The 15,553-nt window shown below is 37.6% G+C and overlaps 1 protein-coding gene across 2 annotated transcripts in view; it reads right to left on the reverse strand.

The window, feature by feature from the left end:
* The window catches only part of COL21A1 (collagen type XXI alpha 1 chain), a 194,812-nt gene that overhangs the window by 87,072 nt on the left and 92,187 nt on the right, over positions 1-15,553 (reverse strand). For both annotated transcript variants that reach the window (XM_063605320.1, XM_055113684.2), the window contains 2 exons: positions 2,361-2,414; positions 2,216-2,269 (listed from right to left, as the gene is read on the reverse strand). In XM_063605320.1, the coding sequence (XP_063461390.1) occupies positions 2,216-2,269; positions 2,361-2,414 (108 nt within the window). The remainder of the gene's footprint in view (positions 1-2,215; positions 2,270-2,360; positions 2,415-15,553) is intronic.

Below are 15,553 nucleotides of genomic sequence, written 5' to 3' on the forward strand. Positions count from 1 at the left end.
GTTTTGGTAATTTTTGTTTGGTCTTCAGGAACACTGAAAGAAGTAATACCACTAACATACTGTTTTAACATGTATTCTCTAACATTTTTTAGCTTTTTTACCCCTGTTCTCTCAAAATATATATTGGAGTTCCTTGGTTATGACTGACTCTATAACAGAAATCACTGTAAAACCACTTAGTTTTTCGATGTTGGAGGCCCAGAGGTAAGGAACTTTATTCAGGTAGGGAAGTCTTACCCATCACATGGTGCTCCGGTCTGGACGCTGAGGACAATGGGAAAGTGAGGCTTTGAAGGGACCACTTAAAAGTTGAATGTACTAACAAAGAAAATAAAATCTATAATTCTTCCAATAATACCCTAGATATAATTATGATATTTTATTTCTTAAGCCCAGAAAAGTCAAGTAATGAGTTTGTACAGAGTCTGCATAGGTTAAAAAATAAATTACTCATACTTCCTACATCTGTAAAATTGAATTTGCCATGGAAAAGTTTCACACTCAATTTGAAAATTCATAAATACATATCAATTAACCAGCATCGCCTAATGTAAGTTTTAACAAAAAATAGTTCTCCATACGATTTAAATATATTAGTTTTTTAATATTGAGGAAGTATTTTAAAGCATTTAAAGTATTTTTTAGATTTCAAAGAATAGCTTTAAAGCATGTAATAAAATTAGTTACCAACTGAAGACTATTTGCTGAGTAAGTATTCCTTTTGATTTTGCAAATTCAGGAAAAAACACCCTGCAAAATCTATGTATATTCTATTGTGTGATATGTGAAGAACAAATGTTAAAGTCAGAAAGAAAGCACATCTAATTTCAATTATCTTAAGTGGAAATTCCTACTGTAGGAGTCTTTGGAGAAAATCCACAAAAGGGAAATTATTCTGGGAAAATGTCCTAATGGGGAACAGTATTGTGTGGAACAATCTTCCAAAGGCCACTGTGTGATGCCTGGAAAAGTATCCTGCACTGCCACAAGTCAAAGTCATCTCAGGGGTATGTTCTTTAACCCTTCATTTCCAAAAATCAAGGAACCATGTTATAAAGGAATAATCAAGGAAAAACCTTCAATTAACTTACTAAATCATTTTAGCTCTGAGCAAAGAACTCCCAGAAGCCACATGGAATGTGAAGCGGAAACTTGGAAGGTAGTACATGGTGATTTTAGACCCACAATGACTATGTCAAATCAGAGTTTAATCCCAACAATGAACTTCAGAAAACAATCAACTCTGAATAAAATCCACGACTGGTCTGAAAACAGAGACCTTGCATAAATATACATCTTATTTATCTTATCCAGTAAAATGTATGACATTGTAAAATTCACAGACCTATATTTAAAAGACAACATAATGACCCAAAACAATAAAGCAGTCAGCATAAGATGCCACTAGTAGAATTATAGTTATTCTTTTATTTTAAAAGAAGGAACATTTATTCCCACAAAAATTTAGTTCAATTATTTTAAGATGTACAAATAAAATCCCCCTTTTTATGTTTAGTGTGTAAAACTCAACTAAAGAATGAAATCAGTATGTTGGGGAGATAGTTGCACTCCCATTTTATTGCAGCACTATTCACAGTAGCCAGGACATGGCCTAAACCTAAGTTCTGTCAATGGACGAATGGATAAAGAAATTGTGGTATACATACATAATGGAATACTATTCAGCTATAAAAAAGAAGGAAATCCTGTCATTTTCAACAACATGAATGAACCTGGAAGACATTTTTGTTAAGTGAAATAAGTCAGGCACAAAAAGACAAATACCATATCATCTCACTTATATGTGGAATCTAAAAAATGTGGCTGAGCCAATAGGCCACGTGCCAGATAGATACCAGTTGTGGAGATGGTCCCTTGGGTATTGGACTATCTGAGGTTAACATGGTAACACTTTCCTTTCACATAACCCACTCCCCTCTAAGAAGGTAACTCCCTGTGGAGCTTAACCACAGGGAGAGAACATGGCATAGGGCAATGCCAATGTCTGTTTCATTTGATAGTGGTCAATGATAACTTCTTTTATGTAGTGATAAAGCCTTCTATAAGCTTTATTGTCTAATAGCCACTGACAAATTTCTGAGCCCACAATCTTAGAATTCACCAAGACGCAGACTATTGAATGGAAACCATCATAGCTAACATCCTTTATCTTTGAGGGACTAACACCATTGATTGCATTTTTGTGTGTGTTTACCTTGTCACCATCTCGCCCTGGTTCTCCTTTGTAACCTGGTAGTCCTCGAGCTCCCTAAATTAACCAGAAAATAAAATTTTGTTAATTATCGGTTTTAGTTCACTAAAAATAAAATTTATAAAATGTATATAAGTGGGTCACATACTTGTATTCCTGGAGATCCTGGAACACCTGGTGTCCCTGCAATTCCCTGATATCCCTAAAGAAAAATTTAAAAAGAAAAAAATTAATATTTCATCGTATTTACCAAGAGAAGTTCTTCGTTTCAGAATTCACTCTTATCTCAAGTTTCTCATGCCTAAAACTTCACTTAGCGACAAATCCAAAATAATAAAGTGTTAAATGCTTAATAAGGAATTCATACCCTTTGATCTTTATGAAATCCTTTAAAAAGTATATAGGGCCCTAAATATTTGTAAATTAATAAAAATATTTAGAAAATCTTAAATTAAGAGGAGAATTAATGTTCACAGTTTCTTAAGAAATGTACTGGATTTATTAGAAATACATTCAACATATCCAAGAGAGAAACACTTCAAGAGATTGGAGGATTAAATAAATGTGTATTTGTAAACCACCTAATTAATGGCCATCTGAGTTAGTCCCTAGAATAAATTAATCTTTAATTAATATTATTCTTCAATCTTTAAATTACTCATTTTAGAAAGCTGCTGATGTTAAATGTAAGAAGGTGGTTATGACATATCCCCCATGGTCCCCCAAGGCTGGGCTGTTTGCTTAGGGGAGGGGGATGAGAGAAGTCACTCTCATCCCCACTGCTTCTTAGACATCCCTCCTCAAAAACTGGAACTTTGGTAAAATAGCACAATTTTTTTAGACAGAGTTGAACTATTTATTGTTGGTTTAGCACATGGCAGCTAAAGTCTCCAAATCAACTTGTAGGCTCTGAACATTTATCTAGGTTTCTTAGGGCTGATTTTCAGGTTAATGGACCACCTGGCACCTACAAACATAATAACCACTATCAAATTCCATCTTTCTCACATTCTTTATTCAGACTCCATTTTTCTTAGATCTTACTGTTTGGGTACCAGTCTTCATTGTCAACTATGTTAACACAGATCTCATTAATGTTTCCAATTACATCTTCATTCATAAATCTAAAAGCTTCATTTCTATGTGGCCATTCATGGGTGTCTGCACTGGTCTTCATATTCATCCACTCATCTGTCAATATGTTTTTAACTGTAATTTTAGAGACATCACAATTCCCTGTTTTTCTGTTCACATTTTCAAGTATCCTTTCTAATATTCTTTGCTACCTCTAGTAATGAGTTGTCTCTGAAAGATCAGTCTTATTGTTTTTCTCCTTTTACATGCATTTACATTTTCTATTGTGTAAATTGCCTTCTCAGTTACTTATAGAATGAATGACAATGACTATACAATTTTTCTTTTTTTTTTTTTTTTTTTGAGACAGAGTCTCACTCTGTCACTCAGACTGGAGTGCAGTGGTGCAATCTCGGCTCACTACAAGCTCTGCCTCCCGGGTTCACGCCATTCTCCTGCCTCAGCCTCCCTTGTAGTTGGGACTACAGGCGTCCGCCACCACACCCAGCTAGTTTTTTGTATTTTTAGTAGAGATGGGGTTTCACCATGTTAGCCAGGATGGTCTCAATATCCTGACCTCATGATCCGCCCTCCTCAGCCTCCCAAAGTGCTAGGATTACAGGCATGAGCCACTGCACCCGGCCGACTATACAATTTTTTATCACCAACCATCATCCTTTCCTTCATACTCTATTCAGTTCTTCACAGAATATATTGTTATGATTTCTCCACGACTTCTCAGATTCAAACTTTTTTCTTGAGTGTCTTTGCCCAATCCTTAACCATTGCACTCCACCAGGAAACAATGAGTCTGATTATCAACCTCTCCATACTCCAGACAAAACAACGTGCATTTTTCCAACCCATCATGTTCGCTAGACTAGCACTCTCTCCGTCACTGGATTATGAGCCCCCTTGAGATCAAAGACCAGGTTTAATTCATTTCTGTATTTTTGGCATTGAACACATTCTTTGGCACACTTCTGTTGATAGAACATTGGAATAATTTAAAGTCATCAACTCTATACATGTATGTGTAAAAAAAAATCTCCTTCTCCAATGAATCATGTTATGTTTGTGCACCTTTCTGTAGAAAATGGAAACGTTTAGTAATCTCATGTTTCCTGTTCTCAGGATTACTCAAAAGTAAGAAGAAATTCAATCTACATGGAATTTGCTCAGCCCTGTATGTCTACTACTCTAGTTATCACTGAATCTCCTTCCCTCAACCACTTTGGAATCAGATAGGCCTGGAATTCACTCTCAGCTCTGTCACTGCTAGCAATGTACAAATCTAGAATTCACTTTCCTCCTTACAACTATTCTTTAATGTAGGTTCTAAATTATCTTTTTTTCAGATGAGGAAACTAAGGCACAGAAGTTAAGTAACTTGCCCAAAGTTACATAGCTAGTAAGTTGATAGAGCCAGCGGGAACATTCTCTATCAGAAAGTGCTTTATGGTGGGTCAGATCTGATCATTGTAGATTGACTCAACTGATTCAAAGAAATCCATTTTGCAAGACTATTTTTAAATTATTTAGAATTCTGAGTGCCCAGAGGAAAGGAATGTTCATAAAATTCCTCAAAAGAAAGTTACCATGGAAATTGGCTATTGATCAAAATGGTTGATCATCTGCAAAGTTCACATTTAATGAATTATTTTTCTTTTACAGTTTTTCAAAAGTTAAGCCAAATGTCATATCTGCCTTACTACTTTTTTAGGAAAATTAATCTTTCATAAAAGATCAAATGCTGCTGTGCTGTCTCTCCTCTTTGAAGAAGTTGATGTGGTGTTTGTTATAGAGGATGCATTGCATTTTAACAGATTAAAACAACTTGGAGATGCCCTAACTGTGTTCCCAGCTTACCTCTGACTCATAATGTGACCTCAGGCAGAGTCATCAATCCCCAAACCCTGGGAGGCAACACAGTTAAGTGGAAAGACGATGAATTTGAAATTGGAAAAGACCTTGCGCTGAATTTTTGCCCTTCCTTTTACTTTCTATGAGATTTTGGCTAAGTCACTTTGCCTAGCAAAGGCTTAGTTTCTTGCCATAAACTGTTATTATTATCCACTTCACTTTTGAAAAGAAACAAATGGAGTCACAGGTGAAGATTCTGGCAGGTGTTAGGAACTCAATAAATGTGCGTTTCTTTCTTTTCTTCAGACTCAATGACTATTGTACAAGACCACAAGAATACTTCTGCAGAATGTTACTCCACAGCCTTATCAGCCACCATTAGTACATTGGGAATGGCAGGTCCAGTCATCATCTTTATGATTTAACTCTTTTCCAACATTATACAGATCTAATGCTAAACATGCAAACATGGCCTCAGTGTATTTTATAATGGCTGTCTTTGTTATATCTTTGGAGGAATTACAATATAGGAATAATAAGTGCTTCTCACAATTTGAGAATGTTGTGATATGTATATTTTTAAGGTTACAATTAGATGCATTCTTAAAGTACTAATTGCAGAAAGAAACTCAAATGTTGTTTTAGAAGCTACAGGAAACATGGTTACTAACAAAATAAAGAAAACCAAACAACATCCAAGCTGGGGGAATCCTAGGGCAAAACACCAGAAGAAATAGAATGAAATTCAGAAAAACAAATTTTGGACTAAAAACCAGGAAAATAAAGGTTAAAAGGGGGAATATTACAACACAGAACAATTTCCAAGAGGAAAAAGAAATAAAACATTGGTTGACTCATAGCAGGGTCAACTTTAAAGAAAGGAAAATGCCTTAAAACAGGAAAAAATAAGCTTTTTATATACCTTATTGAGTTCTTATTTTTCAGAACACATGTTTCATGTCTCATTTTAGAACTGTAACTTTCCTATGATCTTTGAGTGGTTAATACTGTTCAACACGAATTTTGCCATTTTGCATTTATTAGCAGGTCCAAATATCCACCCTACCCCCATCTGCAAGGTTTCTGACAGTATTTAAGTCTTTTCCATGTTCACAGAAAACTTCTTTATAAATGAGTCATTTTTTTTTTTTAGGGAAAAAAATATTCTCACTGCCAAATTGTAGGGTTGAAGAAAAGAATACAGAATCAATTTAATTTTCCTCCATGATTCATAGTTACAAAGCTTGAGGAAATATGTATAGCATTGAAATGGAAATTAAGGAAATAAAATCCCCAAATGTGCAAGGGTCACCAACTCTTCTGTGCTCAATTCTAATCATGTCATAAAATATTCTGCCAATCTAAATATACACATTTTTGCAAAGTAGTGAGGAGGGTAGAGATATTAGTTTCCTTGAAATACTCTAAACTTAAAAATAAGAATAAATTCCAAAGAAATAATTTTGGATGTCACCCTCCTTTTAAAAATGTAAGAATGTGATTTAAAGTTTATTCCATTAAATAATTTTCTTCAAAGATTTCCAAAATTCCAACAGATAGTCTTGGGTACACAGCCAACGTAACTAGGTAACCAAAACCAAGTGTGTATTTTTAATGTCCACTGTGGAATCTTCTAGTTGTTGTTGGCAGGCTTTATAGCTCTATGCAATTAAATTTCAAGAAAATTAATAAATCTCTGCCATTCTATGTATAACTAATATAGAAACTAGTTTGCTACCTAACCCAACTATTAGTCAAGTGGTTTACACACTTTTACTGATTGCTTAGATTACTTCATTAATAAGTTCCATTAATATATGTAAAATTACACCTGAGCTAAGTGCTATGAAAGAACTACACTGCTATGGGAGGTAAAGGGCAAGCAGTTGGGAGTTTTTCTAAAAGGCAAAGGAATACTAAAGAAAGCACAATGCCTAACAGGAATTCCTCCAATATGCCATGCATCAGGAAAAGATATACCATATCCACAAAGCCAAAAGAGAGAGAATAAGGGGAAGCAGGCTGAAAAACATATCGGAATGGTAGACGAGGTTATCTGCACAGCTCGTGGGTCTTACAAAGGACTCAAAAACATTTCTACTTCAAATTTAAAAAACCACATTAACTATAAATGAGATTTAGCCTAAATCTAATCCTCTCTCATATAGGAAAGGTAAATAGTGGATAGATAAATATAGAGAAACATCATCCAGTTTCCTATAATATTTCCCTTGAGCTAAGCACATAAATGAAAAACATTGCCTACCTTTGACAAATAATCTCTGCAGATAGAGCTAGGTCCTTAAATTCACAGAATTTAATTAAACTTTGGTAAACTGCCTTATTCCCTGAGTTAGGTTACACTTAAACTTATACTAAGCTTATTTCAAAAGGAGAATGTGCAACTTTCTAAGGTAACTTAAACCATCTTTAGTAAATCTTATTTCCCAACATAAATCTCTAGTAATTGTGCTTTTCATACTCAAAGAGAGGCGATCAATAGCTAACCTCATTTCCTCTCTTGCTGTCCTGCTACATTTTTTCCACAGTACTTAACACCATCTGATGTTGTGTGTGTGCATAACACCATCTGATGTTGTGTGTGTGCATTTATTACCTATTACTCCCCAATAGAATGTGAGCTTCAAAATGACAAGGTTGGGGGTTGTTTTTTGCTTTTTTTTTTCTGTTTTGTTCATTGCTATATATCCTTAGCCTAGAAGAGTGCCAGGAATACAGTAAACACCCAGCAAGTATAGGTATATGACTGAGTGAGGAACAGAATAAATAAGCAAACAAATCAATAATTACTGAGTTCAACCAGTTATCACCAACCGAGAACTCTAATAGTAGAAACAGCCCTACATTCACATGCACAAACTTATCTTTAAAATCATAGATGTTAGATGCGTCAGTGACCAATTCTTTGAAGAATTTAATATACCAATAACATTGGTGTGTATATATATACATACATGTCTACACACATTATTATATATACTACCTATAATATATATCTAAGTAATCTATTTAAGAGACATGTGAGATAAACATGGAGTAATCTACATATGATTTTCACAGAAGGAGAATGTTGAAGAAAAACGAATTACCTGGTCAGGCTCATCTCATGGGTCCTACTTGTTTTACTAACCATTCAACCCCTGCCAAGATACTCCGCAAGCCTGAGAGCTAGTTTTCCTCCCTGTCCTCTTTTTCTCTAGCATCATTCTTGAATATCTGAAAATAGTATCTCTTGTTTGAATTATACTCAAAGTTCAGTAAACCCTCCCTCATAGGCTGTCTTCTGAGTTTTAAATGCTCCCAGTTATGCTCTTCTGAGTGAATTCCAGTTCCTGCATGCCCCTCAAGTGTGGAGTCCTAAACCAAATCCAACACTCCAAGAGGCAGGACTGTCATCTCTTTCAATACAGTTGTCATATATCTACTAACTATGCTAAAAATTATATCAGCCTCTTAGGCAGCCACATTTCATACAGCGATGCCTTTTCGCCAAGGTTAAAGCTTTCTCTAGGAAAGCCTTATGAAGGCATAGTTTTAAATAACTAAAAAAGCAATAAACTGCCCAAGTGTAGGATAGTTCATTTGTAGTAAATGGTTCATATTTTAGCTTATTAGTGAGACGAGAGAGAGAGAGAGAGAGAGAGAGAGAGAGAGAGAGAGAGAGAAACACATAAAATAAATAAATAAATCTATTTGCCAAGGAGTTCAAACTGAGGTGAGAGTTCAGGTAGACACTGTTCTATCTAGAATGTATTTCATATACTTTGTAAGTAAGCCATCTCTTGTAATTCTCTCCCCCAAGCTAAATAATAGCCATTTCTTTGGCCTTTAATCAGCTGTATCCCATTTTCCAATTCTTTAATCTTCATGGCATTCAGCCCCAAATTCCCAACAGCTCTTAAACTGTTGAGTCCACAACTGGCACCATGTTCAGTTAAGGGTCTGGAAAAAGGAAAGCATAATAAATAAGCTTATCTCATAGGCCTTACTTGTTTTTTTAATTACTCGCCCTCAACGAGTGTACTCTGCAAGCCTAAGGGCTGCTTGTCCACCCCGTCCTCTTATTCTCTATCACCATTCTTGAATATTTCAAAGTAGCATCTCTTGTTTGGATTATACCTGAAGTTCAGTGAATCTTCCCTCACAGGCTGTCTTCTGAGTTCTGGCCCACTCCAAGTTATACACTTCTGAATGAATTCCAATTCCTTCGTGTGCCTCAAGTATAGAGTTCTAAAGCAAATCTAACACTCCAGAAGCAGGGCTGTCATCTCTCTCAATACAGATGTTATGCATTTACAAACTATGCCAAAAAATTGCATCAGCCTTTTAGGCAGCCCTATTACATACATTAATCCCTTTTTCATCAAGCTTAAATAACATCTCAAAGACAAGTAAGACCCATACATTTATTCCAGTTGAATTTCACTGTAAATAGCTTATTTTCTAAGTTCTCCAAATCTTTTTGGATCTTCATGTTACCTCAAATGCAAAAATGAATTCCCAATGAAATCAAGACTTAATAGGCATTAAAGGTCATAATAAGATAAATTAACATACATGAGTAGCTAATGCTAAAGAAAAATAACACTGGAACTAATAAAAAGAAAACATTACATTCTGGGGAAATTTTACATTTCTAAAAATTAAAAACAAAATTATAAACCAGATTAGTAGTCAGAAGAAACATTTACACCATATATAGCAAAGAATTAATTCTCTTAATGCATAAGATCTTATTGGCCCATATGAAATATACCCTCACTCCTATAGAAAATAGGCAAAGGACAAGAAAAGATACTTCACAAGAAGACAACTCATCCTAAATGTCAGACTTCTATATCCACCTGCCTACCTAAAATTTCTACTTGAATGACTAACATATAAATTTAAACATTGCCAAAACCACACTCCTGATTTTCCTCACCCAGTTCTATCTCCTCCATTCTCCCACGAATGCACAGTCTCCTTTGACTTCTCTCTTTCTCTCAAACCCATATCCAATAGATCAGCAAGTCCTGTTAGCTCTAACTTCAAAATATCCCCCAAATGTAAGCAGTTCTCTTCACCTCACCACTATCACTCTGACCCTAGCTGCCATCCTCTCACCCCTGGATTGTTACAAGAGCCTCCTGACTTCTCCTTCTGTGTTTGCGCTCATCTTCCTAAAATCTACTCTCAACCCAGAAGCCAAAGTAATTTCTTTTAAAAATAAGTTAAATCACATCGGTCTCCTACTCCAGTTACTCCATTGCTCACTCCAACTGAAAGCCAAACTCATAACAATGGTCTAAAGAACTCTATGCCATCTTCCCTTCCTTCTCCTTCCTCCATATCCAAATTGATTTCCTATTAACCTTCCCCCAACCAGTACTTTATATTTTTGTGGTTTCATCAGTCATGTAACTTTGAAATTCCCCACCTGTGATGACCTCATATTAAACCTCATATTTCTATGAGGTTTAATGCTCCATAGAAGGCTGCCCCTGTCTGCACCTCTAGTTCACTCAGTGGCACATTAAAGAGTTGGGGGAACTTGCTGGGTGCGGTGGCTCACGCCTGTAATCCCACTCTTTGGGAGGTCGAGGCGGGCGGATCACGAGGCCAGGAGATGGAGACCATCCTAGCTAACACGGTGAAACCCCGTCTCTACTAAAAATACAAAAAATTAGCAGGGCGTGGTGGCGGGCGCTTGTAGTCCCAGCTACTCGGGAGGTTGAGGCAGGAGAATGGCGTGAACCCGGGAGGCGGAGCTTGCAGTGAGCCGAGAGCGCGCCACTGCGCTCCAGCCTGGGCGACAGAGCGAGACTCCATCACACACACACACACACACACACACACACACACACACACACACAAAAGAGTGGGGGGAACTGAATCACGAACTGCGACCCAGTGACCAATCCACTCTTTTGTCTATTGGTAGCAGTGAGCTATCAGTTTTCCCAACTCACTTCCTGAGCCCTCTAATATAGAAAATCATCTCTAGAATTTTACAGCTTAGTCTGCTTCTCTCTTAACCAATATGATGGTCTTCACGGAATCCTAGAATATCAGATTAGAGAGAACCTAGGCCTTATCTGGAACCATCTTCTCATTTTCCAAACAGAGAAACTGAGGCCCATAAAAGCAAAGCAGCCTATGCTCAGCAAAGAGTAAAACAACTCCAGATCTCTCTAATGATCAGCTTGGGCTTTTGCTTTAGTAAAGTACTTTACTTCATAAAGAGTAACTCGGCCGGGGGCGTTGGCTCACGACTGTAATCCCAGCTCTTTGGGAGGCCGAGGCGGGTGGATCACGAGGTCAGGAGATCAAGACCATCCTGGCTAACATGGTGAAACCCCATCTCTACTAAAAATACAAAAAAAATTGACCAGGCGTGGTGGCAGGCGCCTGTAGTCCCAGCTACTGGGGAGGCTGAGGCAGGAGAATGGCCTGAACCCAGGAGGCGGAGCTTGCAGTGAGCCGAGATCGCTCGGCTGCACTCCAGCCTGGGCGACAGAGCAAGACTCTGTCTCAAACAAAACAAAACAAACAAACAAAAAAAGAGTAACTAATGATAACAGAAAACAGAAATGAGCACTGTAAAAATATAAACTTCTATAAACTCATAAGCTAGTGCTATTTCCACATATGGCCTTCTTTAACAAATCAATGTATAAATCTGTATAATGCCTTCAGTAGCTGTACTCCTCTGAATTACCTGGCAGGATATATAAATATTTCCCCTACCTCTTTTGTAATGTTAAAATTGTAAAGCAATAATATATTCAGACACTGTGATAATAGAGGTTATTTAACTGACAAAGAACTGAGAAAGAAATGGAAGAATCTGAAATAGCTCTTTAATTTTGGTTGAAGGCACTTTTCAATTATGATAATTAGTATTTCTCCAGAGTGGAATAATTTCCTATTTAAAGTTTCAGTTGGCTTGGTCTGGTTATAATGTGTGAAAGAGATTCAAATTGCTTATTGAGGGGGGTTGCACAGAAACAAGTCCAAACAAAGCAGAATTCCCTTCAAATTGTTCCTTCCAAGTTTCCTTGGTCCAGATGGCTCCAATAGCCAACCAGAGGCCCCACCCACACCTACCCACTCCCACTGGGTGCTGGCCTTGAACACATACTAATGACCCTCAGCTGTTTTGGCTCCCAGGCTTGCTTGTTCTTCCTGCCTGACCACCCAACGTCACATCCCCTACAGAGGAAAAGAAATATGGGGGAAGTAGGGAGACACTGAGGGGAGGGGCTGGATATTTAAGAAAAAGTCATACCTTTGGGAAGACAGGATTTGGGCTGATGCATCAGTTTCCTACTGCTGCTATAACAAATTACCCCAAACACAGTGGCTTAAAACAACACCAGTTCATTACCTTACAGTTTCAGTGGTCAGAAGTCTGAAAGGAATCTTAGATACAATTAAGGTACCAGCCAGACTGCATTCTTTCTGGAGGCTCTAGGGGAGCTTCCCTTTTCCAGCTTCTAGAGGCTGCCATTGTTCCTGGGCTCACGATTACCTCACTGTGCTCTCTGCTTCCATCACAGACTCTCTTTCTCTGACTCTGACACTCCTGCCTCCCTTTTATAAAGACTTTTGTGTTTATATCTGGCTGCCCAGATAATCCAGGCCAATCTCCCATCTCAAGATCATTAAATGAATGATATCTGCAAAGTTCCTTTTGCATGTAAAGTAACACATTTACAGGTCTTAAAGATTAGGATGTGGACATCTTTGAGGGACCATTATTCTTCCTACCACAGTTGTGTTTTTCTTTGAGACTACTATCAGATACTACCATAGTTATCTATATATAAAATCATACACACAGACACCAAAACACATACATGTACTAAATGAGATGAGGCAATAAATAAGTCTATTATAACTTAGTCAGAGTCATAGAGTAATATCCATGAGTATTATATCAGGCTAACAATAATTCACCTCCAGTGCTTCATGCATGGGAAGATTTTTTTTTAAAACAAAGAAAACCAAGGGCTGATAGCCTGTGGAAGGCCTGCTCAGCACTCACTTCCAAACATTACCCAGGATTTTTTATCACTAAAAAGAAGACCTAAATAATTTAGCAGTGCCGTCTGGGAGCTCTGTGTCATTATTAGGCATGAGCAGATGACATCAGTGTGTGAACTGCATTGGCTCTGGAGTCAGTACAGCACTTCAGCTGCCAGTCACAGAAAAAGTAGGTCCCAGGAAAGGGGTCTGCAGGTTAAGGAGCCTCACATTTATAAAACTCAGCTCACCCAGTGTAATTAGGGCGAAACTCACATAGGACCTCAGGGAAGTATCTTCAGTGAGATTAAAGAATTGCAGTGAGGAAATGCAATAAAGTCATATGACATCTTAAGTAAAAGTGAGAAAGGAATGGGTTATAAGGGAAATTATAAGGCAAATGTTGGCATATAATGGGGGTTGAAGATAAATACAAAAGAGGAGAGGTTAGGTTTGGAGTCTATTCCTTCAATTCAATTTCATTCAAATAGAAGCTGTCTTATGATAATTCCCTCAATTAAATTCCCCCAAAATAGCCTACTTAGCTATTTCAGTGCTATCGGCTTGACTTCTGTCTCATATAAAGATTTAATTGCCCACACTCTCCATCCAGGCCAAGCTCTACTTTTCTAACTAGAATCAATGCCCTCCAACCTGCCTATGGATTTTCCTCCTGAAAATATCCCCTATCTTCCAAACTTTCATTTTTTTCTTTTGCCTCATTTTCATCATTATAAAAACATGCTACAATATCTCCCATTTTTTAAAAACCCTGCCTTTAAAACATTGCCCCAATTCTACTGCTCTGGGTCTCTGCTTCCTTTTATATCTCTCAGAAAAAAAAAAAAAATCTATATTCACTGTCACCATTTTTCTTATCTCCCTCTCTGTGCTTAATTCATTCCAATCTGTTGTTTGTACTACCCTCCCTGAAATCCTACTCATCAAGGTCCTCAAATACTCTTGTATAGCAAATCCATGGTCTAGTCTAGGCTTCATTCTTCTGGATCTCTTGACAACAATAACACACCTAATAGGATGACACTTCCCTGGTTTTCCTCCCATCTCACTGATAAGTCCTTCCCAAATTCCTGGGCTGGACCCACTTTCTCTTTTTCACCTGTAAGAGAGCCCTGTGGTCAGTCCCCTGCCACCTTCTCTTCTCTATTTATTTGTATTCACTTCCTAAGTGATCTCATCCACTCTCATGGTTTTGCATACATCTGCATGAAAATAAGTCCCAACTGGCCACCTCCAACCTGTCCAAAAATATAGTCCCAATTCCCCCCTGCTATGGTTTGGATGCTTGCCCCCTTGAAAATTCACATTGAGATTTAATTGCTATTGTAACAGTAATAATATGTGGGGCTTTAAGAGGTAGTTAGGTCATGGAGACACTTATTGTGGGAGTGGGTTAGTTACCAAGGGAGTGAATTCTTGATAAAAAGGATGACTGACCCCCTTGTTCTCCTGCTCACTCCCACTCCACTACCTCTCACTCACACTCTCATCTTGTGATAGTTTCTGCCAAGACCTTGCCAAATACTAGTGTCATGCTCTTGGACTTCCCAGCCTGCAGAATCATGAGCCAAATAAACCTTTCTTTATAAATTACTTAGTCTGTGGCATTCTGTTATGCAACAGAAAATGGACTAAGACATGTCTATAAAACTTCTGTCTCCCCCAGTCTTGCCCAGTACAGTAAATGGCACCACAATTCACCCAGTTGCTCAAGCTATACTCCTTTGATTCTTCTTTGATTCCTCTCTTCCTTTCATATCCTATATCTAAATTTGCTAGCAATTCTAGTCAGCTTTCCATTAAGAATAACCCAGAATCTGACTACTTCTCCATTCTCCCACCATATCACCCTAGTACAAACTACTCTTACCACTCACAATCATGAAACAACCTCCTGCATAGCCTCCTTTCTTCTACTCTTGCCCCCACATAATCTACTCTCCAAATAGCATTTATATTTATCCTTCTAAATCATAAAACAGATCAAATCACTGTCTTTCTCAAAGTCCCTAAGTAGATTGCCCTCACACTCTGAATCCCTGTGTGTCAGCTGAAAAAATGCTGCCCCAACAACCACACAACATCGCCTTAGCTCTCTGCATTTCCAGGTGGCTACCACTTTTGTTTACCCCTTCAGCCTCCCTACTTTTTAAGAAAAAAAAAAATTTCCCCAAGTTTGCTTTCTTTTTTCTTTTTTGAGTTCAGGGGTACATGTGCAGGTTTGTTACGTAGGTAAACTTGTGTCATGGGGATTTGTTGCACAGATAATTTCATCACCCAGGTATTAAGCCTAGTACCCATTAGTTATTATTCCTGACCCTCTCCCCCCTCCCACCTTCCACCTTCCAATAAGCT

The sequence above is a fragment of the Pan paniscus genome, chromosome 5, assembly GCF_029289425.2.
Source record: "Pan paniscus chromosome 5, NHGRI_mPanPan1-v2.0_pri, whole genome shotgun sequence".
NCBI classification, from domain to species: domain Eukaryota; kingdom Metazoa; phylum Chordata; class Mammalia; order Primates; family Hominidae; genus Pan; species Pan paniscus.